General features: G+C 40.7%; 2 protein-coding genes across 4 annotated transcripts in view; both read right to left on the bottom strand.

Annotated features, from left to right (window-relative positions):
- The window catches only part of PRRG1 (proline rich and Gla domain 1), a 113,157-nt gene that overhangs the window by 9,973 nt on the left and 77,647 nt on the right, over positions 1–25,537 (bottom strand). For all 3 annotated transcript variants that reach the window (XM_062183470.1, XM_062183471.1, XM_062183472.1), the window contains exon 3: positions 23,771–23,931. In XM_062183470.1, the coding sequence (XP_062039454.1) occupies positions 23,771–23,931 (161 nt within the window). The remainder of the gene's footprint in view (positions 1–23,770; positions 23,932–25,537) is intronic.
- On the bottom strand, positions 7,883–9,213 carry LOC133753091 (ferritin heavy chain-like). The gene has a single exon (XM_062183473.1). The coding sequence runs from the start codon at positions 8,637–8,639 to the stop codon at positions 7,983–7,985; it is 657 nt and encodes a 218-aa protein (XP_062039457.1). The 5' UTR covers positions 8,640–9,213; the 3' UTR covers positions 7,883–7,982.

The raw sequence follows: 25,537 nt of genomic DNA on the forward strand, positions 1-25,537 counted from the left end.
GGACATTTAAAACCAATCAAGGAGGAGATTTGGCAGCTGGCCTAGTATAAGAAGAAAAAGGAGGAATCCCAAGTCCCCAAACATCACTAGTGTCCAGTATGTGAAACTGTTAAAAACTCATCTTTCACATTATTGAGGAGAAAAAGATCAAAGTTCAGAAGCCTGTATGTTAGATTACTATGTGGGTAAAGTTGAGGTTATATATCTATGTAAGCTGATATCTACATAGAACGAATGGATCTAAGAATATGCAGGAAACTATTAAGGAAGTTTGGTTACCTTTTGCTGGTATTTGTGGGGCACTTGAGAGCCTAGGGACAGAGACAGGATGAAGACGTCATCACAAATCATCTTATGTTTCTCTCATGAACCTTGTTGATATATTATTACTTCTTTTAAAACTTAAGACAAAGAGGTTCATTCTTTCAGGGAAGTCAACAGTATGGGTAACCCTTTCTAAAATTTTAGCTATGAATTAAAGGTTAAGACAGCAGCCAGTTTGAGATTCCGACTGTTCAATGCCTGATCTTATGCCAGAACTTTATCACAGGGCCATCCAAACAGCAGGGGAGACTAGTAATGCAAGTATTTTGAAAGGGGAATGTGACTGCCATTACTGGAACAGATTAATTGTGATTTATCATTAAGAACTGGACACACTGTCATGTTCCTAAAGAATTAGTGCTGCCTGGGCAAGGAAGAAGGAATAAAATGGCTGTTCAAGTAACTAACTGTAATTGGTTACAAGTACTGTAATTCTTCTCTTAGCTGGAGATTCTATATTAAATCAAAGACCTAGATAGCCGGTGCCATGGTGCAGTAGGTTAATCCTCCGCCTGTGGCACTGGCATCCCATCTGGGTGACGGATCTAGTCCTGGCTGTTCCACTTCCAGTCCAGCTCTCTGCTATGGCCTGGGAAAGCAGTAGAAGATGGCCTTGGGCCCCTGCACCCATGTGGGAGACCCAGAAGAAGCTCCTGGCTCCTGGCTTCGGATTGGTGCAGCTCCGGCCATTGTAGCCATTTGGGGAATGAACCAACGGAAGGGAAGACCTTTGTCTCTGTCTCTCCCTCTCACTGTCTGTAACTCTAACTCTCAAATAAAATAGATAAAATCTTTAAAAAAAAAAAGACCTAGATAAAAGTAATACAGTATATTGCATTCCCTTCTGCCAGAAGATGTCTGTGGTAGGGAAACTGATGACCAGATTTCTATGAGCCTTTTGGCAGTATAAAGATAGTTGAAAATTTAAAAAAATATTTAGCAGTCTTAGGGCCTTGGGACTATAAAAAAGTAGTCAGCAAACATTTTTTGTAAGGAGCTACATAGTAGGTATTTTAAACATTGTAGGAAATAAGGTATATGTCTTACCTAACATCAGTTTATGTTGTAATGTTGTATGAACTCAACAACAAGCAACATGTAAATAAATGGCTGTGCATCTGTTCTAATTAAACTTCATTTATAAGAACAGATAATAGGTTTGATTTGGTTCTAAGCCATATTTTTCAGCTCATGTTTCTGATAAAACGAGGTTGCCAAGTTACTTACGAAATACAATGATTAAAAGTGTGCATGTGTTGGGCAGGCAATTTGGTGTAGTGGTTAAGACACTATTTAGAATGCCCACTCCCATTACTGGAATACTTGGGATTGAGTCCCAGCTCTGCTCTTGATTCCAGCTCCCTGCTAATGCATACCCTGGGAGGAAACAGGTGATAGCTTAAGTATTTAGGACCCTGATACCCATGTAGAAGACCTGGATTGAGTTCCTGGCTCCTGGCTTCAACCTGGCCCAGCCCTGGCTGTTGCAGGAATTTGAGGAGTGAACTATTGGATGGGAGATCTCTGTGTCTTTGCCTTTCAAACAAAATAAAACAAATATATTTTTTAAAGATTTATTTATTCACTCGAAAGTCAGAATCCCAGAGAGAGGGGGAAGAGACAGAAATAAAGAGAGATCTTCCATCTGCTGGTTCACCCTCAATTGGCCACAATGGCCAGGGCTGGGCCAGGCTGAAGCCAGGAGTCAGGAGCCTCCTCTGGGTCTCCCACGTAGGTGCAGGGGCCCAAGCACCTGGGCCATTTTCTGCTATTTTCCCAGGCGCATTAGCAGGAAGCTGGGTCAGAAATGGAGTAGCTGGAACTTGAACCAGTGCCTATATGGGTTGCTGGCTCTGCAGGTGGCAGCCCAACCTGCTATGCCACAAAACAAATATTTTTAAAGGTGTGCATGTATGTGTACATCTTTATATTTGTCTGTGTGAAACAAAAATGGAAACAAGCAAAAGTTTCCAAGACTCTTTGTGTATCTGTCTATTAAATAATTGTTAAATTTACAGTAAAGGGGCCAGCATTGTGGCACAGCAGGTTAAATCACTGCTTGGGATGCTTGCATCCCATATCTGAGTGCTCTGCTTCTGATCCAGCTTCCTGATAAAGTGCCTGGGAAAGCAGTAGAAGATGGCCCAACAATTTGGGTCTTTGCCACCCATGTGGGAGACCCAGATGGAGTTCCAGGCTCCTGGCTTTAGCCTGGCCCAGTTACCACCGATGCAGCCATTTGGGGAGTAAACCAGTGGATAGAGGCACTGTGTGTGTGTGTGTGTGTGTTCCTCCTCTTTCTCTGTTGCTCTGCCTTTCAAATAACAATAAATAAATATTTTAAAAGTAAAGATTTTACAGTAAGTTTTTAGTGTTTGGTCCAGATGTGCATGAGGAGATGACTGAATAAGTTTAAGCATCAGTATTGTTTTCCAGTATCCCAGGTTAACCCAAGGTGCAGTTTGCTTCTCAAACTTCCATGTAGCATACACATCACCTGGGGACTTGTTAAAATGCAGATTCTGATTCAGTAGGTCTGCGGTGGGGCTTGAGATTTTGCATTTCTAACAAGTAAGATCATCAATGCTGCTGGTCCACGGACCACACTGTGAGCAGCAAGAAGCTAGCCCTGGTTCTCAATCCAGGGATGCCCCGGTCCTGTCCTGGAGACTGAGTATGTGCTGGGGGATGGGCCTGGGCCTTGAGAGACCGAGAGGCTCTGCAGGTGATTCTAACGTGCAGCCAACCTGGAGAGCCTCCATGCTGAAGCTCCTAGGACTTGGCCATTTCCGTTCTGCTAGCATTAGCTCTCAGGTGGTCTCTTTTTCTCATCCATGCACCCATGCTTCTCCTTTTTATGTCCAAACAGCCAGATGACAGTGTGAACAGTGTCGGCACTTGCTCCTTTGGTTTCTGTCCATCTCTGAAATCTGGGAGCAAGTGCAGGAATGGAAACAGAAAGCTCAGGCCACTGCACTTGGGAGGAACAAGCACAAAGTGTTTGAGGGGCTGATTTCAAAGAAAAGCTGCTTGAGACAGAATGGGTGGAGATGACCAGGAAAAGCTGTCGCAGCAAGACTCCCCTCCAGTGTGGGCCTGAGCTGGGGACAGTGACAACAGCAATCTACTCTGCTGAGTCCTGGCGGCACCTGACAACCTAAGCAGCTGGGCAGGCTTTTACCTTCTCTGCTAGCATGCGGGTGATGTGCTTGGTAGAAATGCAAGAGAGACCTCCAGTGGCAAAGTATAGACGTGAACTCTTTTTCTCAAACCATAAACAACATGAAGAAAAAGAGGTAATTGGATATTGATTATGGTAACAATGATGATTACAAATACAGCTATACTTACATGTGTCAGGTACTTTTCAAGGCGATTTACACACATTAATTCATTTAACATCAATAACACAATGGGGTGATGTTTTTATTATCTCTGTGTCACACATGAAGACATTAAAACAGAAAAACTGTTAGATAATTTGCCCAATTTCATCTAAGATGATTGGCTAAATTGAGATTAAATCCAGGCAATCTGAGGTTAACAAACCACTATAGCAAACTGCCTTTCTAAAACAGGAAAGTAAGGAAGATCCCCAGTGAACTGATAGTTTCAGACACTTACAAATATGAGGGTAATTGTAAATTTTTGAGGAAAAAAAATGGAGTTAAAAGTTTATTTTGCTACAGAAGTTTTTTGAAATCCAGTTTTCTTATAATATGCATTTTCTATAAACCTTTTAAATACCTACCCCATGTTCATCTTGCTCTTTGTATCTAACAAAGAATAGTGTACACATAAACTCATATAGTCACCCACCATGAAATGATATCTCAGTCAACGATGGACCACATATATGATTGTGGATCCACAAAATGATACTGCCTAGTTATTATGTTGCCATCTAGGTACATCTTGTGTAAGTATGTATTTACTTTTGTAAGTATACACAATGATGTACCTTAAGTGAGTAAATCACTGAACGATGAGTTTCTCAGAGTGTATCCTTGTCATTAAGCAATGTTTGACTATATATGATCTGGGTCAAACACAGAGAGAAGAGGTCCCCAAAGCAAGTGGGAAAGACATACAGTGAAACAGACAAGCAAACTAGTTAGACTAAGAGTAGTAAATGAACAAAAACACTTTCTGGAACCTTAACTCAAAGGACCATAATTCTCACATTTTTTAAGATAGAATAATATTTTATTTTAGCCAAAATTTCTTTATAACATGATTAATATTTATTTTAAAATTTTTATTAATATAAAGAACAGATTTCATGCATTTCATAGATACAATTCTAAGATAACCATACTTCCTTCCCTCCCTACCTCCCTCAGTGCCCCTATTTCCTTTCTTTTTTCCTTTAATTTTTGCAATAACATAATTTATATTTACTTTATAATCTCCTTTGCAACAAAATGGATGCAAGTGGAGACTATTATGCTAAGTGTAACCAGTCCCCAAAAAACAAATATCATGTTTCACTGGCATGTGGTAGTTAATATAGAATACAGAAAAAAGCAATGTATAAGAATGAAGCTGACATCTTATGATTTGATTATTGTTTATAGACCTTGTCTATATTTCTGTGGAACAATGGTCTCTCTACTTTTTACTTATTGGACTAATATTACGGTTAGTGGTGAATCCTCACTTTTTAAAAAAAGTATTTTATTTGAAAGGCAGAGTGTGTGTGTGTGTGTGTGTGTGTGTGAGAGAGAGAGAGAGAGAGAGAGAGAGAGAACAATCTTCCACTTCCATCCACTAGTTCACCCCCTTCACCACCACCACCCCCAAATAGCTGCAACAGCCACAGCTGAACCAGGTTGAAGCCAGGAGCCAGGAACTCCATTTGGGCCTCCCACATGGATGTGAGGGGCCTAAGCACTCGAGTTACATTCTGTTGTTTTCTGAGGCACATTAGCAAGGAACTGGATCAGAAGTGGAACAACTGGAACTTCAACCAGCACTGTGATATGGGATGCCAGCATTACAATCACAGATTAACCTGCTATGTCACAAAGCCAGCCCCATAATCTTCACTTTTAAGAAAGTGTTAAAGTACAGTCATGAAATACAAAATTTAATTACCACATAGCAAAACTTGTTTATATTTTAGTGAATGTTCAAACCAATCAGCAATAAAAGGACTCCAGCTACTTTTGAAATTTTGACTGCTTCAGACAAAAATCTGTCAGTTTTATCTTTTATTTTAAATCAACAATCTAGCAAAGAAACAAAATGTTTTGAATTTTTTCACAGAAGTAGAAAATTTCAGGGTTTGCATGCAAATTTTATCTGCAGAGGACAGAGAGAAGGCAGAGTTTTGAAAGGAGAAGGGGGAAAAACATAGACATACATGATTACCATTTTCCCTAAGGAATTTTCCTTTTACTGGGAAATAATTTGTTTCTACCTATAGCCAAGAGACAAAATAAAATGCTAACTCTTCTCCGCATCTTGAAAGGAGAAACCAGGGGCCACAATGACATTAGGACAGACTGACGTGGGGTTGCACTGTGGGTGAACACCAGAAGCCAGTCTGGAACAAGGTAATGGTACAATACTCTCAATATTAGGTGTCTTAGACTTGGGGCAAGTTGTGCCATACTCTATATATACTCTCCTGGTGAGCTTCATCTAGTTACTAGATGGTAATCTGTAAGGTCGTGGCCATTTGGGGAGAGAATGAGTGGATGGAAGATTCTCTCTCTCCGCCTTTCAAATAAATAAATAAATCTGAAAAAAAGATAAAAAACTAAACAGCCCCTGTGATCATAGGGAAGAGGAGAAGGAGTTGTTCTTTTCCCCAGATACCTGCATGACATTTTGAATTAAAAGTCTAATAGCTGTCTCAGATTTTACAGGACATGCCTTCCTCATCCCACCATCCCAAGTATCCCTGCTGCAAAGGACACGAAGTTAGAAATTAGCAACACCATCTACTCAGGTGCCCAAGTCCAAAGCCCAAAACCTACACTATTTTCTTTGTATCACATTCCTCACCTCCTGCCCACAAGCAAAATCTTGTCCGTCTGTCTGAACTCCTTCTGGAATTTGTTTACATGTCTTCAGTTCCTCAGCCACCATCGCAGTCAAGCCACACTAGTTTCTCATCTGGACAGCATAAAATGGCTCTAACTGGTCTCCAGATTCAACTCTCCCCTAATCTCTCTCCCCACACTCTGCAAAGCAGAGTCACTCATGTAACGTTCAAGAGGACTTATTATAGTTTATATTTAACATTACCAATTTGACCTTTAGCCTTGGCCTTATTTTTTTCAGCCCTTCTGTTGAGGCACAGCTGTGTATAGCTGAAAGGGAGGGGCATATGTTCTGAGAACTGTGTCCATAGTTGATTCTGTCATTGTGTGAATTAGTAAGGTATACTCACACAAACCAAACAACTACAGTGTCACTAGGCCACACTGTTGTATAGGTGCCCCATCACTGACCAAACTCTCCTTATGTATGGCATGACTGAATTTTTTTTAAAACATGTTACTTTATTGGAAGAGATGGTACAGTTGAGGAAAACTCCAAGTGGAGATTTTGAAAGGGCAATATGCTAAAAATCACAGCCCTCCTGAGTGGAAGACAGGCTAAGGCTCAGTCCCCTTGTCACTGTGGCCCAGGGTGAGCCTGTCAAAGAGGAACGTTGCCCTTTCATCTTCTGGGACCCCCTTATTGCTACCTAGAATTAACAAACTTCAACATTTGAATATTTTAGTGAACCGAATATTCTCAGATAAAGTAAGCCTCGCTTTATTTTTAAAATTTTTTTAAATTTTTATTTATTTATTTATTTTTTGACAGGCAGAGTTAGCCAGTGAGAGAGTGAGAGTGAGAGAGAGAGAGACAGAGAGAGAGAGAGAGAGAGAGAGAGAGAGAGAGAGAGACAAAGGTCTTCCTTTTCCGTTGGTTCACCCCCCAATGGCCGCCACGGCCGGCGCACCGCGCTGATCCGAAGCCAGGAGCCAGGTGCTTCTCCTGGTCTCCCATGGGGTGCAGGGCCCAAGCACTTGGGCCATCCTCCACTGCACTCCCGGGCCACAGCACAGAGCTGGACTGGAAGAGGGGCAACCGGGATAAAACCGGCGCCCCAACCGGGACTAGAACCCACGGTGCCAGAGCTGCAGGCGGAGATTTAGCCTAGTGAGCCGCGGCACCGGCCGCCTCGCTTTATTTTAACCGCTATCCCATCACCTTCACTTCCTCTCCCGGAACACCATGTTTACATTTGCAACTCCAGAGACATGTTGGCCCTAGACCACACACAGCACCTCACCCACCTCACAAACCCACGCAGTTAATAAAGGAGCATCAATGTGTTCTCCAGGAGCCCATGGAACCTTTTTTCCCTCCACCAGTGGGGATCCTAACTTACACGGAAATGAGGCATGTTTGGGGGGGGGGGGAGGGTTAAGGAGATTCAGTGACACCAGTTTTGTGCCTGCCTGGGGATTTGCCATATTTCTATAGCCGAGGGTTTTGTATATGATTCAACCAAACAAATTTATTTCTTTAAGAACCACAAAACTTTATTGTAAACAATGCTTAAACTGAATGAAGGAACGGAAGTAAATGTGCAAAAGGCACAAAGGACCTATCAGTCCTGGGGGCGTCACCCCGTGGCAGTGGGGACAGTCTGCTCAGTTCTCCTTGTGGCCCTGGCCCAGGGTGAGCTTGTCGAAGAGGTACTCCGCCATGTTGACGTCTGGGGCCCCCAAGCTGCGCAGGTTGGTCAGGTGGCACGCCAGCTCCTCAATCACTTGGACTTGCTGGTCCAGGTAGTTGATCTTCAAGAAGTAGCAGAGGTTGGCATCGCCCTTCAAAGCGGCCAGCTGGTGCAGCTCCAGGAGGCTCTGGTTGATCCTCTTGGCCAGGTATAAGGCATTCTCCATGGCCTGGAGGCCGCCCTCCCAGCTGTCGTGTTGAGGCTTATGGATGTCGCGAAAGACCATGCGGCCTCCCCGCTGGTTCTGCATCCTCACCATTTTCTCAGCTTGATCCCTCTCGATCAGGGCGCGCTTCAGGAAGTAGCGGGCGAAGCCCTTCAGCGCCACGTCGTCGTGGTCGAAGTAGAAAGCCAAGGACTGGGCCACGTAGGAGGCGTAGAGCAGCAGGTGGATGTGGTAGTTGACAGCGGCCTCGCATTCAGGGTGGTAGTTCTGGCGCACTTGTGAGGGCGGCGGTAGCGGAGGTGGCGGGGGCGGGGTGAACACGATGGCTAAGCTAGAGCCGATGCGTGGTTCCCGAAGTGGACAGCGGCAGCGTTTGTGGTGCCGTGGTCCTCTGGGAAATCCCATTGTGGGCGATCAGGCAGCTGGCAGAGGCTGAGTTTCAGACCAAGAGTTGGGCGTCCGTTGGCTGTTGGCGAGGGGACCGGAAGTGGTCTGAGGGGGTTGTACGGGGAGGGCGAGATCTGGCGCGGGGCGGGGGTAGGCGGGTAGGGGAGAATGTCAATAGCCAACGGTTGGTTGGGCCGGAAGTGGTACTCCTGCTGCCTTCCTCCACAGTGATACTTAATTGTTTGTTCTTTTTTTCTGAGTTTTTAATTTTTTGGCAAAATTTCTCGTGTCCAAAGGCTTTCTCAGATCCTCTATTTGTTCTCCCTGGTTACATGTTTATTCTCATTTTATAAACCATTTTTGAAAATGCTGAGAACATGAATTCTGTGGTAATTTTCTGTTATATTTTGCCCTCCAGAATTTGTTTTATCTGTTCATCGTGATCCCCTCTTTACTTTGCTCAGACATGGGTCGAACCTTTGCTCATTCCTATTTAGAAAACACTTCGTGGAATATTCTAGCTGATCAGTATGGGTCTGAACCACTGAGGTATTGTCCCTTTCACATATAGGCTGGTCACCAGAATGGAGGGCAGGTGTGCCAATTAGGAAGTGGTTTTCTGCTTTGGGGATACATAGTATGGAGTTTTCAGGAGGGTTAGGAGCCATCCCCAGATGATGACATTTCCCTTCTGGCTACACATGCGTTTCTGTTTGGAAGCAATTCCACATCTATGGCGCAGTTTTGCAGTTTTTTCAACCTCTGTTCTCATCCTGGTCATATAATTCACTGCCTTTGAGTGTAGCTTTAGGAGATAAAAGGAGATAAAATACCACCTATGTTTCATCCCAGTGTAAGCAGGAGTGAGAGGGTCAAAGCAGGACAGGGGCAGATAGTGCTCTCAGATTAGTAACACAGCTTGCCCCTCTGCTGTACTTGGATTTTGTTGACTCTGTTACTGAAGTTTCTCTGAATGTGCTCCAGTTTTCTACTGCAAATGTTTTAATTCTTCTGAATTAACCAATAGGATAGCATCTACTTTTTTATCCTAGAAAAGTTTCTGTAGAATTGAAAAATTTCAACAACTTTAGATAGAACTACTTTTTTAGCATCTCCTATACTACTTCGATCATTACTCTAGACCTATGATGAAACCTCATCAGTTTATTTAACGTAAATATAGCTCTCATGAAAATGATTTGACCGTCAAACCAAGTAAGTTCAAATTTGTCTAACAGTACATTTTGCTACTTCTCAGATAATATGAAACCTCATTTTTGCCCTTTATTTCTTCCAGATTGGTCCAATTGTATTGCAAGTTCTATCAGGTTCCATCTCAAGACATTCTGTGTTGTACTTCAAAATTGTCAGCTATATGGTATACTGTTGATGAGTACTAGATTAGGAATCAAAAGCTATGAGTTCCAATTCCAGTCAGAACTCAGGAGTTTCATTGGTCTTTTGGGGATTAACAGTACTGATATAAAAGTAGAAAGTGTATCACTTCCTACCCATCCTAATGAGTGTTGTCCTAGAGCATTTTAAAGCAGTAAAAATAAAAATGAAGCTATGGGTAGGTTTCAGCCACTACTTTTCCTGTTTCTATTATATCTGAGATTGAATAAGTATTATGTGATGTGCCTTTACTAATGGCCTAGTAAGGGCTAGCATAAGAAACCTGCATCTAACTTGTTGCATTGTAAAGCTCCTGGCATAACCATAAAATTAAATTAGAAAGGACAATATGTTCACTGAAAAGGAGGAAGGACAGAAATGAAGAAGACACATAATTAGGATACCTGGGATCTTGGTCCTATTTTGGGTTGCAACAGTATCTTGTGATGGGAAAATGAGCAAATCAACAACTTTGGGTCTATGATCTAATTTGCAAAATGAAATGCTTAACCAATCTGTATTTTGTAGACTCAGAAAATGAGTGGAGCCTATTTCATGAGTTTTTCTTTAACAATGGAATGGAATGAAAAAAGCAGCCTTCAGACTATTTATAATGAGTATCAAATATTAGTTTCAGGAATTGGATACTATTCTTAATGCTAAAATAATAATCCCATTTTAAGTTATGGCATTAGTGTAACCCTCTAAAATATACAAATCAAAAAAAAAAAAAAAAAAGCTGGAGCCCTCTTTGGATCTACTGTTTGCTGTGTGTGTAGTTGAGGACAGATTCCAAGCTTCAGCTTGGTGGTATCCCAGACCTGGGCTAACAACATAGGGCTATACCAAAGTTCCAAACTCCTTTTCAACTAATTCTACTGTACTTTGGAAGTGGCTACACTAAATATCATTCCTATAATTACTGATATTCCAACTATGAGAGCCATGGTCAGATGTTCTGCTCTAAGAGAACTGTGCCTTAACACCAGGGGAAGAACCAGTGACAAGCCCTAGTATTAAAGAAATCGCAGCAACTGTAACAGAATTGATTTATAGTAGTTATGCCATCCAAATCAGAATTTCTAAGTAGTGGAAGTAGTGGACAGTGGTGGTGATTGACTGCTTTACTTTACGGAATACATTATGAATTGAAAACATATACTTTTCATGTATTAAAAGAAGAAAGAATACTGCTTTCAATTAATCTATGATTTGTCATTATTTCTAAAGTGCTCCTCAATTTCAGAAGTTAAAATGTGAATTAATGACTGAGAAAAAGTCAATGAAATATATTAGGTTTCATCATCACTTGCCTGAATACATTTATCAACAGATATATTTTTCACTATTAATAATTACTTATAAATTTTGGTAATTTGTGGCCCCAAGTAATAGTCTACATCATTGTGTACAAAGATAGAAACCACCAGAAGAGAAAAATAATGGTATTTTCTTCTTGCTGTTAGGTCATTTCACACCTTGGACTCATCACAGAATGACTGGACTTGCCTCTTTTTTCTGTTATTGGAGGTAGAGGTTAGTGTACAGGCTAAAGGATGTAATTCTTTGGGTAACAGGGAGAACCTTATTCTCTGAATTCATAGCTAACCTCTGCCAGCATGCTATGAGAGGCATGTTACATCATCTTTCAGATGAGATCAGGCACGTTCAGGGTGGTATGGCTATAGACAGGACATCATTTTTCAGATGGAATAATAGATGCCATAAACATAAATCCAGCAAAGTTGATGCCTTCAGGCTCTACTCAAGTCCCAGTTTGAGTGTGAGGGTTTTAATTCCATCAATTCAGTGAGCTTCCCTGAATGGATACAGCTCACTGTTGAATACATGAGTCATTTCCTAACCATGACCAGTCAATCATTCCAAGGCAACAGCATGGTGGATGAGAGGGCCACAAAGTCAGGACTATAGAGCCAGTTTGGATTGCCACACCTATATAGATTCAAAGATTACTATTTTAACTCTATATACTACCGAGGGGAGCTCTAATAAAGCCAGTTGTTGGGTACCTACAAAAAGAAAACACTGACATATCATTTCCCATGTAGACATCTCAAATAGTAGGCTGGATGATCTGCTCCACTCCTGTCTCATATGCCCTTTTGAAAGGCAGGGTGGATTTCAGGAGAAAGCAAGGTAGAAAGGTAGAAAACAGGGTCAGTAATGGAGTAGAGTCTTTCCATTTAGAATTGTGTGTAGAAATTTTCCATAGGCTAGATATATGTTCTGATATATTGTGGAAAGCCTGTGTCATGTGGCTGCTACTGTGCTCCAGAAGACCGCTTGCCAGGCAAACGACACCAACACAAAAGAAGTGAAGTATGTATAGCAGGACAGAATCCAGTTGGGGAAGGTGCAAAAGAAGACAACATAGAGCCATATTTCCTCATTCTAGGAACTGTGTTATAGGAAAGCCTTTTCCAGGCCCCCTAATGAACACTGTGCACCTTCTACCCAACTCCCAGCTTGGCCCACCAAAGAATTAGTGACAGTCAAGAAAGCACTACAGGGCCGGCGCCGTGGCTCAACAGGCTAATCCTCCACCTTGCGGCGCCGGCACACCGGGTTCTAGTCCCGGTCGGGGCACCGGATTCTATCCCGGTTGCCCCTCTTCCAGGCCAGCTCTCTGCTATGGCCCGGGAAGGCAGTGGAGGATGGCCCAAGTCCTTGGGCCCTGCACCCGCATGGGAGACCAGGAGGAAGCACCTGGCTCCTGGCTTCAGATCAGCGCGATGCGCCGGCCGCAGCGGCCATTGGAGGGTGAACCAACGGCAAAAAGGAAGACCTTTCTCTCTGTCTCTCTCTCACTATCCACTCTGCCTGTCAAAAAAAAAAAAAAAAAGAAAGAAAGCACTACAACCATAACAGTTAAATTAGAGACATTTACTTCCTTTTCCTTTCCTTCCTCCCAGTCCTCAAAATAACAGAGGAGACAGCAGTTGGAGGGGGTAAGACTTAAAGAACAGCCCATGCCCCCTCTCCCCACACCATGATCTTAACATCAAAGCTTAGCAGCAGCTGGAGGAATGCTGGAGAAAGATGTTAGCATAACATAGATTAAACATTAAAGTTTTAAATGGATATATATAGCCATTTTTATACCTAAAAGTATCTGGAAAGGTATGAGATCTACTAGTTCCTAATCAACAAAAATTTAGACTGTCAAATTAAAGTAGCTACTCAAGGCAGGATTCTTTTTAGATAGCTGAATCATGATTATATAACCTTAGGTCTGATGTAAGGGACAGTATTGGCATGGGATCCTTAGGTTTCCACCAGATTGATGAGAAAAAATTCCTTCTGGCAAATTGTAATGAGAAATACTGATGAGTTCTAAAATTCTGAATGTACCTTCAGGTGAATCAGGGCTAAATAGCAGCACATTTGGAGGCTAAACAGGATGTCACTATCTAGACAATACTGTGTGTAATACACAGAATTACATGAAAGTCATGGTATAGATTTAAAGTCATAGTGTAGATTATTCTACAAGTGATAACAAATGGACCTGTTAGTCCCACTAGTACCTAATCCTAGTGATCTGGTCTAAAATTGGTTAATTGGCACTAGAAAAGGATACCTGTTGAGGTAACTTGAGGTCAAAGTTAGCAAACTATTGGCATGAGTACGAAACATTTCCACTCAAGCAAGCATTAGTTTATTAATATTGAATAAGTTCAGGGCTGGCATTGTAGCACAGAGGTTAAGTGGCAACCTATGATACTGGCATCCCAAATGAACACCTGTTCGCGTTCTGGCTGCTCAAGTTCCTAACCAGCTCCCTGCTAATGTACCTGGGAAAGCAATAGAAGTACTTAGACTCCTGTCATCTACATGGGAGACCTGGATGGAGTTCCAGGCCCAGCCCCAGCCTCTGTGGCCATTTGGGAAGTACACCAGCAGGGGAGAGATATTCTCTCTCTCTTCCTCTGCCTTTACAATAAGTAAAATAATTTAAAAATTATGACAATTTTCTTAATGTTAACTTTAGACTGTAATTTCCAAAACGCTGAGAACACTCATGGTCCCATAGAAGAAGAAAGGAAAAAATGGTAAAGATCAAGGAATTTAGCTTTAATTAAGCATCTAAAAACTAGAATAAAATATATCTCTCGAAGGTTTTCTTTCTACCACCCAGTATGCCAATTATACGCCTCATACCTAATGCTATAGGTATAATTTAAAAGATACAAAATTTAAGGCTTATGAAAGGCAAAGTGTTTGCACAAAGCAATGCCATCAGTAGGTGGCATAGCTGAGACAACAAATTCTCAAAGCAGAGGGAGAATTTTTGCTTGGCATTCTGATAAATACTCTTTTGCACTCTTACCTTTATTGAGATGTAATTGACAAATAAGAACTGTATATATTTAAAGTGTATAGTATGCTTATATGAGCCTTTCTGTATATGGTTACTGTCTTTACTAGATCTCAAATGCCATGAGGAATGGGCAGCTAATTCATTGTATGCTCTGTGTTTGTGAAGTAGTAGGCATTCAGAAAATAACATCTGAATAAATCTGACTCAATTTCTACATGGTGCAAATGAGGAAGTTGAAGTACAATGTACTTCCTTCCATTGTATAATTGGACTTATATTCCAAATAAAGTAAGGAATCACAGGTAAGTATTCTACTGAAAGCAGACATCTAAGTTCACAAAGTCTACCATTGAAGATCATGAAAATATGCCAGCAAATCTCAAAAGCCAACCATTTGCTTCACTTACAAGCTTAAGGTGAACTGTGTTGTGCAATGCCATACCATTCCTAATATATAACAAGCACTATTCTAGAATAGTTTTTCTGAAATAGATCAAAGATGAGATTGCCAATTCCACTACACTTATTAGACCAAAACCCTCCTTTTAGCATACCTTATTGTAAATATTGTGATTTTTAATGGCACAAGGCAACCTGAATGGCACACTTGAACTATAAAAAAGGGGATAAACATAGCACCAACATAGTTAACATCAATTTTGAAGTCCACATCCATGAGCCAACTTGTGAACAATTTTAAATCGCTTCTTCCTGTGCACTGAATGTACTTTATAGTATGGAAAACCATTCATTCACTTCTCCAAATTTGCCCCTCTTGTTTGCCAGCACTGCTTTATATGCTAAAGATCGTGGTGATGAACAAAAATGACAAGGAATGCTGATGTCATATAGGTAATTAATAGTCTTTATGGGAAGGCAACAATTAGCATACAGTAAATAGATATTAGATGATGATAAGTGCTGGTAAGAAAAATAATTCAGAGAAAAGATAAGGCTGCAATTTAAGGTAGGATATTTCCTCACTGAGAAAGTGAATTAGAAGGCCGGCACCGTGGCTTAACAGGCTAATCCTCCGCCTTGCGGCACCGGCACACCGGTTCTAGTCCAGGTCGGGGCACCGGATTCTATCCCGGTTGCCCCTCTTCCAGGCCAGCTCTCTGCTATGGCCCGGGAAGGCAGTGGAGGATGGCCCAAGTGCTTGGGCCCTGCACCCGCATGGGAGACCAGGAGAAGCACCTGGCTCCTGACTTCAGATCAGCGAGATGCGCCGGCCGCAGCGGCCATTGGAGGGTGAACCAACGGCAAAAAGGAAGACCTTTCTCTCTGTGTCTCTCTCTCTCACTATCCACTCTGCCTGTCAAAAAAAAAAAAAAAAAAAAAAAGAAAGTGAATTAGAACAAAGACCTGAGATTATTGAGGGAGCTCAGACACATCAATCTGGAAGAAGAAAGAGTAACTTCCAGAACCAGGAAGCAGATCATGTGCTGTGTATGTGTGTGTGTGTGTGTGTGTGAGAGAGAGAGAGAGAGAGAGAGAGAGAGAGAGAGAGAGGGAGGGAGGATACACAAGAAAGGCATAGCAATGTGAAAAGTGGTGGGGTGGCACAGGAGATGTAGTAAAGAAAGAAATGGGTAGATACGATGGAATGGTGCAGCATGGAGATGGATAGGGATTGATTGACTGTGCAGTGCCTTGGGAGTGATTTTGAGTATTTTGTATTTTACTGAGGTGGGAAGCCATTGCAGTGAAAAGACTTTAAAGCATTGCTTTAGCTTGCTGTTTTGGGGAATCACTAATGGGGAGGAGATCAAGAAGTCAGACAGATGAGATGGTGGTGGTAGCTTGGATATAACGTGGTGCAATGAGTATATGTTCACATTAGAACTATGGGCAGATGGGGTATGAGATGTGAAAGGAAGAATCAGGGATGCCAATAAGTTTTGGGGTTAGTAAACAGATGGAATTATTGCTTACTGAAATCAGAAAGGTTGTGGTAAGAGCAGTTTTTCAGGGGGAAAGGGTACAAACTCAAATACCAATAAAAATAACTGATAGATTATTTTTTCTGGAGCTAGACAAGTTAATACTAGAATTTATATGGAAATATAGGCACACAAGAATGGCTCACAAACCACTGAAAAAGAAGAGCACATAAGGAGGAACTAGCGGCGCCAGGTTCTATTCCCAGTTGCTCCTCTTCAACTCCAGCTCTCTGCTGTGGCCCAGGAAGACAGTGGAAGATGGCCCAAGTGCTTGGGCCCTGCACCCACATGGGAGACCAGGAGGAAGCACCTGGCTCCTGGCTTTGGATCGGCGTAGCTCCAGCCATGCTGGCCATTTGGGGGGTGAACCAACGAAAGGAAGACTTTTCTCTCTGTCTCTCTCTCTCTCACTGTCTAACTCTGTCAAATAAATAAAATAAAATAAAATAAAATAAAAGGAGGAACTAGCCCTAATTTATACCAAAACATTCTACAAATCTTCTGTAGTAAAAAGAAAATAGTGTGATCCTAGCATTTGAGCAGCACAATGGACCAATGGACTAGTACAGAAAATACTGAAGTAGACTAAATATATATATATGGCAATCAGGCACCTGAAAAGGATAACTAAAATCACTGGGATAAAGAGGATCTTTTATAAAATGCTGTTTAGACAACTGAGTAGCCATGTGGAAAGATCATATCCATAAATCTCCTTATAACTAATGATAAATTCCAAGAGAATCAGCAATCTAAATTTAAAACTCAAATTAGAAAAAACTGTGAATTCCATTGTAATGGGTTTAAAGGAAGCTTTTTTGTGATACTACATCAAGATTCAATAAAATATTTATTAAATCTCTGACAATAAAATGAAAAAATGCCTTGGAAAACACCATAAGCAAAGTAAAAATGTGCATGCCAATTGCAAGCAAATATTTGTAATATGAGTATATGTATCTAGTAAAGGCTAGTACTTCTAGCATAATTTTTAAAAACTAATAAAGAGGGGATTCCAAGATGGTGGAATAGGGAATGATGTACTGTGCTAGGCTAGGGTTAAACAGTTAAAAAAAAAAAAAAGAAAAGTTTAAGAAGTGTACTCTCAGGGGAGAATTAGAGAGAAAATTGCAGCGGAAATTCTGCGGAAGGAAGAGGAACATTATGGACCTGTGTGGAAGGTGCAAAGCACAGAAACAGACACAAACACAACTCCAGCAGCTGAGAGCCAGAGCGACAGCAGCTTGGAGATGGAGATGGAGGTGGGATCAGACTACGGCAACCCATGGAGATACAGATGGAGGGAGAGCATGGCATTAGTCCAGCCTGGGGCTCTATGGGATAGCACATACTTGTGAAGCAAGTGAAAGTAAAAGTGACACGTTTCTCTCACCCCATCTTCCCCACAATGGAGCCCAATGCCCACGTGAGAGAGGGCAGGCGCCATTCTGGGCTTAAGTGACAGCTGTGGAAGCCCTTGTGTGTGTGCACAACAATGGGCTGAGACAGAACACAATATTCTCAGCAGTACTGGTGGCAGTGGTTGGGAGAGGGCAACATTTGGCCAGTGGCTCTTATGTGTGTGTGGTGTGATCAGAGATTCTAGCAGAAGGAAAAATCCATGGTCCCCACTGACTTTCAGCCTGGCTGGAAGGATGGACAAGGGCTCGGCACTCATGTAAGACTGTGAGGCACCCCCAGCTTCCCATCATCTCACAGGCACTTGGGCTCAGACTGCCTAGGTGAAGTACCCACAGACCTTAGGTAGGGAAAGTCTGCCTCTCTGCGGACAGGACAGGCTGGTGGGACAGATTAGACCCTCCGCACCCAGTGACTATGGGAGCCTTGTGTGCTGAGATGGTGCGGACTCTCTGGCTGAACAAGAGGGTATAGGGTGTACCTGGGTCTCTATGCAATCATTGTATATGGCTCCACACACTTGGAGCTCTCTGGTTGCCTGGGTCAGATCATTGCAGCAGGATCCGTTCTTGGTTTAAGGACTGTGCAGATCATTTGTGTGGTTCATATGGTGGCCCAGATGAGTATGGCACCCATTGGGGGCTAACACCTGGGCACTGATTACCTTGGAGGGAAGGAGGTGAGGGTATGATCGCATCAACAGAGGTGACCATTCCCCTGATTCTGTTAACAAGAAGAGATCTACCATGCCTAACTTGGGTGTTACTCTGGAGCACTGACCAGAGCTTCCTGCCCACAGCCAGCCCACACCTCTGGGTATTAACTGAAAGTGCAAGCATTCCACTCAGTGACAGAGGCATAGTTCACAGATAAAAGCAATCAGAGGAAAAAAAAACAAGTACCTCCACAAATGCTTAAAAATAGATGCAAAAATTCAAGAAACAAGAATAAGGAAGACATCATGACCCCTTCAAAAAAAACACAACACAATTTCAATATTAGAATGTGCAGATGAAGAGATTGAGGAAATGCCAGAAGCAGAATACAAAAGAGTAATCACAGGATTACTCAAAAGCAATCGGAAGCAAATTCACAAATTACGGCAATCCACACATGACATCAGTGAAAATTTTTCCCGTGAAATTGAGATTTTAAAGAGATATCAAAATGAAATATTAGAAAGAAAAATTCAATAGATCAAATAAAAAATGTGGTGGAAAGCCTTAACAAAACTTGCTGAGGCAGAAGATATAATATCAGAGCTAGAAGATAAATCATTGGAAATTTTTCAGTCAGACCAAAAAAAAAAGAAATTAGAAAAATTAAAAATTAAAAACAGTGTTGGAGACTTCTGGCATACTATCAAACGACTCAACATATGTCTTTTTTATTTAATGAATGTATTTTTACATAGATACAACTTCAGAAATATAGTGGCTCTTTCCTCCATACCTCTCACCCTGCTCCCATCCCACCTCCCATTCCCTTCTTCATTATGGATTATTTTTAGTATGACTTTATATACAGAGGACCAACTCTACGCTAATCATAGATTTCAATAATTTGCCCCATGCCCACACACAACAGTTTGGGGAGAGAATTTGCAGTTGATTCTCACATAATACAATTCAATAGGGACAGAGGTCCTACCTGGGGAGCAAGTACAGTGACTACTTCAACATATAGGTCTTAGGAGTTCCTGAGGTGTGGAAAGAGAGAATGTACTAGAAGGCCTATTTAGAGAAATAATTACAGAAAATTTCCTCAATTTTTTGAAAGAAAGGGATGTCCAAATACAGGAAGCATATAGAACTCCTAATAGACATGACCAGAAAAAAATCTTCACCACGACACATTGAAGTCAAACTCTCCACAGTAAAACATAAAGAAAAGATTCTAAAATGTGTATTATAGAAACACCACATTACTTTCAGAGGATTTCCAACTAGACTCACAGCTGACTTCTCATCAGAAATTCTATAGGCTAAGAGGGACTGGAGAGACATAGTCCAAATCTTAAGAGAAAAAACTGTCAACCTAGAGTAGCGTGCCTTGCAAAGCTCTCATTTATGCCTTAAGGTGAAATAAAGACCCTCAATAACAAACAGAAATTGAAAGAATTTGTCACCACTCGTCTAGCCTTACAAAAGATGCTTAAGGATGTGCTATACACAGAAACACAGAAACATGGTTAAAACTACAAAAGAAGGTAAAGGCAGAAAATCTCCCAATAAAAGTGCAAAGGAAATCCAAAGTAAACGATAGGAATATTTATGGGAAAATGGCAGGGGCCATATCATTATTTATCGATAGTAACCTTGAATGTAAATGGCCTAAACATCTTGAGTTAAAAGATACACACTTGCTGAATGTATTAAAAAACAAGACACATCTATTTGTTGACTACAAAAAATCATTTCATCAACAAATATACACACAGACAAAAATGAAAGGATGGAAAAAGATATTCCATGCTAACAGAAAACAGCAGAGGGTAGGTGTGGCTATCATAATATCAGACAAAATAGACTTATTTAAAAGAGAAACTGTTAAGAGATGAAGAAGGTAACTTTCTAATGATTATTAGATCAATTCAACAGGAAGATGTGATTATAATAAATGTGTATGCACCCAAGTACAGGGCACCTGGCTATTTCAAACAAATGTTAATGGATATAAAGAAAGACATAGACTTCAATACAATGGTAACGGGGGACTTTACCCCAATTTCATCAATGGACATATCAAGTAGACAGAAAAGCAGCAAAGAAACAACAGAGCTAATTGACACTATGAACCAAATGGACCTAATAGACATCTACAGAACTTTTCACCCCACAGTTGCAGAACACACATTCTTCTCAGCAGTGCATGGAACTCTTTAGGATAGATCATATGCTATGCTATCAAGTAAGTCTCAGCAAATCTGAAAAAAATCAAACTCATTCCATGCATCTTCTCTGACTACAATGCAATAAAGTTGGAAATCAACAACTCAAAATCTCTAAATCATATGCAAACACATGGAGACTGAACAAACAACATGCTTCTGAATGAACAGTGGGTCAAAGAAAAAATCAAAAGAGAAATCAAAAAATTTCTGGAAATGAATGAAGGCGACAATATGTCATATCAAATCTTATGGGCTTCAGCAAAAGCAGTGTTAAGCGGGAATGTTATAGCAATTGGTGCCTATATAAAGAAAATGGAAAGGTACCAAATAAATGAGCTATCAATGCATCTCAAGGACCTACAAAAATAAGATTATAGATCACAAGTTAAATGCTCTCCTCATACACCACACACATGCAAACTATCAATAATGATAAAGAGGGAAGGAAAAGGTTTGGGAGGTGATGTATTTGTGGCCTTAATGATGGCAACAGTTTCACAGGTATACATTTATCTCCACACTCATAAAAATATGTATATTAAGTAAATTTACAGCTTTGTATATGTCAATCATACCTCAATAAAATGATTTTTAAAAAAGAATGTTATTCACTCATATATATTAAGATTTTTTTTGTACTCTATATATTAGCTACCACAAATCAGAAAATCACATTTGTCTTTTAGGGTCTGGCTTATTTCATTAAGCATAATGGTCTCCAGTTGCATCCATTTTGTTGCAAAAGACAGCATTTCATTATTTTTATGGCTGAGTAGCATTCCATCATGTATGTATATCACATTTTTAAATCCAGTTATCATTTGATGGACATCTGGCTTGATTATCTTGTTATTTGATTACTGTTTATAACCCTTGCCTATATTTTTGTGGGCCAGTGGTCTTTCTGCTTTTTTTTTTTTTTTTTTTTTTTTTTTTGACAGGCAGAGTGGATAGTGAAAGAGAGAGAGACAGAGAGAAAGGTCTTCCTTTTGCCGTTGGTTCACCCTCCAATGGCCGCCACGGCTGGCGCGCTGCGGCCGGCGCACTGCGCTGATCCGAAGCCAGGAGCCAGGTGCTTATCCTGGTCTCCCATGGGGTGCAGGGCCCAAGCACTTGGGCCATCCTCCATTGCACTCCCGGGCCACAGCAGAGAGCTGGCCTGGAAGAGGGGCAACCAGGACAGAATCCGGCGCCCCAACCGGGACTAGAACCCAGTGTGCCAGCGCCACAAGGCGGAGGATTAGCCTGTTGAGCCACGGCGCCGGCCTTTCTGCTTTTTCTTGTAGAACTTTTTATTTAGAGGAGCATTCAGCCTGTGAATATAAATTAAATTGAAAGTATGTTATCACAAAAATTAAAATTAAAAAAAGCAACTTAGGAGGAGGGAAGAGGAAGGAGGAAAGTATCATTATATTCTTAGAATTGTATCTATGAAATACAAGAAATCTGTTCTCTTTATATTAATAAATAAAAATGTTAAAAATAAACCCCATATGGCATTAAATGAATAAAAAATGTTATTCAGTAGTATAAATTATTTTAGACCAAGAAATTTCAGAGGCCAGCACTACGGCACAGGGGATTAAGTTGCTGCTTAGGACACTTGTATCCCATACCAGTTTGAGACCCAGCTACATGGCTTCCAACCTAGATTCCTGTTAATGTGACTGGATGGCCCAAATACTTGGGTTCCTGCCACTCACTTGGGAGATCTAGATGGAATTCATGGCTTCTAGCCTCAGCCTGGCCCAGCCCCAGATGTTGCAGGCATTTGGGGAGTGAAGTAGAGGATAGAAGATCTTTCTTTGTCTCTCCCTCTCTCCGTGTCACTCTTCCTTACAAATAAATAAAACCTTATGGACTATATATTCTTTTCTCTGTTTTTAACTAGACGATTTAAAAAATATTTTTATAACAATTAGGCTCACAGTTTATCAATTTAAAAAATTATTTTTCTCTTGCTGTACATGCTGTAATCTAGCCATGATGCTTCTGTGAGCCTCCTTCCTTGAACTCCTTCCTCTTATCCCTGGACCCTTTTCTTTTCTTTTTAAAGATTTATTTATTTATTTATTTGAAAGTCAGAGTTACACAGAGAGAGAAGGAAAGGCAGGGAGAGAGAGGTCTTCCATTCGCTGGTTCATTCTCCAATTGGCCACAATGGCCAGAGCTGCACTGATCTGAAGCCAGGAGCCAGGAGCTTCTTCTGGGTCTCCCACGTGGGTGCAGGGGCCCAAGTATTTGGGCCATCTTCTACTGCTTTCCCAGCCCATAGCAGAGAGCTGGATTGGAAGTGGAGTAGCCAGGACTTGAATCAGTGTCCATATGGGATGCTGGCGCTTCAGGCCAGGGCGTTAACCCACTGTGCCATAGTACTGGCTCCTGGACCCTTTTTTACCTCATGAAAAATAAAATTCTCTTTCTTTAAAATTCTTCTGTAGCCACTGCTCTGGATACATACTTGATGTCCCTCTAGCACATCTGACATCATAAGTTTAGTATCTATTGTTATTTTTGTGTTGCACTGAACTGGATCTTCATACAATGCTACCTTCGGTAATGCAATTTCCAGCAATGGAGCAGTTCCATAGGACTGATACCCCTGCCTTGTGCTTTCCTGCTCCTGCTCTCCTTGAATAGCATGTACAGGGAAGAGTGCTCAACAGGAGGATTCACAGGGAGTGGACAGGGAAGTACGGCTGTGCCTTTTTTTCTGTATGAGAAGTAAAACATTTAAAAACAGCATCAGCATCCATTAGCTTCCTCCAACCTTTCTCTCTGATTAGGCATGGCAAGGTAATTAAACTTAGTAATAACTTTCCAGAACATAGCACTGTGCAATCTACTTGTTTGCTTTTTGCTGAGATGATAAATCCTAGCTCAGAAGAGTCCATGGGAATAGGGCTCTCAAAGACAGATCAGCACATAGGAAATGAACCTAACTCCTACACACAGAATATAATTAGTTACAAGCCACTTTCAGAATTCTTCACAGAGATAACTTTTAACTGATAGGAATCCACACATTTTGGGAATGCAGATTTCAAATATATATACACACACACACACACACACACACCTCACACACATATACACATACAATATATCAAACAGGTAGGCAAATATGTGAGCATTTTAAAAATTCTAATATACTTACAGTTTTTTCATTATTTTCAAAAGCTTCTCTAGCTTCCTCGAATGTGCAGACTTCTTCTTTACACTCACGCTCAATGTTGCCCTGTCTTATTTCTTCAAAAAGTCCATTAGCTCTTGGGTAGCGCTTTAATACTGAATTGGCTTTTTCTCCTGTGAGGAAAACTAAAGAGATATATAATAATAAGTACAAAAATATAATAAAAATACCATCCGGGAAGTTAATATATAAAATGGAAACAGCTGGGTGCTCTTTAGAAAACATAGCCAACATCATAGACCTCTTTCAGTGACCCAGCAGTGAAGATAACAGCTCCAAACTACTGTATCTGGTATATTCTTCATCATGTGGGTATGCCCTTTCAGTAGCAGTTGCCCTGAGCAGGGACAGTGACATAATTAACTATGCTATATTCAGACTTTAGCACATTCCTGCCAGCACTGGATGTTTAAATATAGTAATAATGATAGCACTAGTTATATTCATTAATGTAAGTGGATACCCCCAAGGCATTTTACTGTTGGAAAGCAGCAACCAAATCAAAATCCAATCTCTAGACTATTAGTATTTGTCCATCTAGCTAAAAATAAATAAAACCTCAATTGACCTAATAATATAAAACCAGAGAATACTGATTTGAATGAAAAAGACTCAACAAAACAAGATTATAAAATTGGCCATAATACATTCCAAGACAATACTAATAATAATTTTGTCCTAAATGCAGTTAAGTTAAATATAGTATGACATGTCACTGCCCTTCAAAAGTGAAAATTATTTTGCATGATTTATAGAGGAATCTTGTATACACATTCAAAATGCATCTTGCAACCCAGTAAGATAAATAAGGTGATAGTTATGTGTATACTTTTGGGAATCCTTTTTCTTTTTATATACAAACATATTTAAGTTCTACTTTAATTATGTTCCTCGGAAAGTATTTTTAGAGGCATAAATTTAATACCACCAGAATTTAATCTTCACCAAAGAAAAAGGTATAGAGACTTTTCTAATGTTATACATTTCTAACATAGGAGAAGGCATATTGCTGATTGTTTCAAGATACTAGAAAAGGTATACATTTGCCAAAGAACATTTTGAAGTAAATAATAAAAAATATTCTTTTAAAAATGGTCATGGCAATTAATTTAACTTTTGCCTCATTACAAAAATGTGTATTTCACTTTATATAAGATATGGATTCATTATTTAAGATTCTTTAAAGTACCAAATTGATCCCAGCTAGATGGCACCTACACTAGGGTGAAAATCATGGTAGGCATTCAATAACATTTTCCTTCCTCTGTACCTCACAGGGGACCCCATTTATATAAAATGAATCATAGCTATAGAATGACATTAGAACAAACCTTAAAATATAAAAATCATAGTGTCAGCATTATGGCATAGTGGTTAAGTTGCCACCTGCAACACCAGCATCCTGTTTGGGTGCCAGTTCCAGTCCTGGCGTCTCTACTTCCAATCCAGCTCCCTGCAAATGTGCCTGGGAAAAGCAGTAGAATATGAACAAAGTATTTGGGCCCTTGGTCCCCACAAGGGAGATCCTGATAAAGCTCCTGGCTCCTAGCTTTGGACTGGCCTAGCCTTGACCATTGTGGCCATTTGGGGAATGAACCAGTGGATGAAAGATCTCTCTCTCTCTCTCTCTCTCTCTCTCTCTCTCTCTCTCTCTTTCTCTCTCTGTCTTTATCTCTATTTTTCTCTGTCTCTTACTATAAGTAACTTTCAAATAAATGCTTAAAAATCATA

Source organism: Lepus europaeus, chromosome X (genome assembly GCF_033115175.1).
Source record: "Lepus europaeus isolate LE1 chromosome X, mLepTim1.pri, whole genome shotgun sequence".
NCBI lineage: Eukaryota > Metazoa > Chordata > Mammalia > Lagomorpha > Leporidae > Lepus > Lepus europaeus.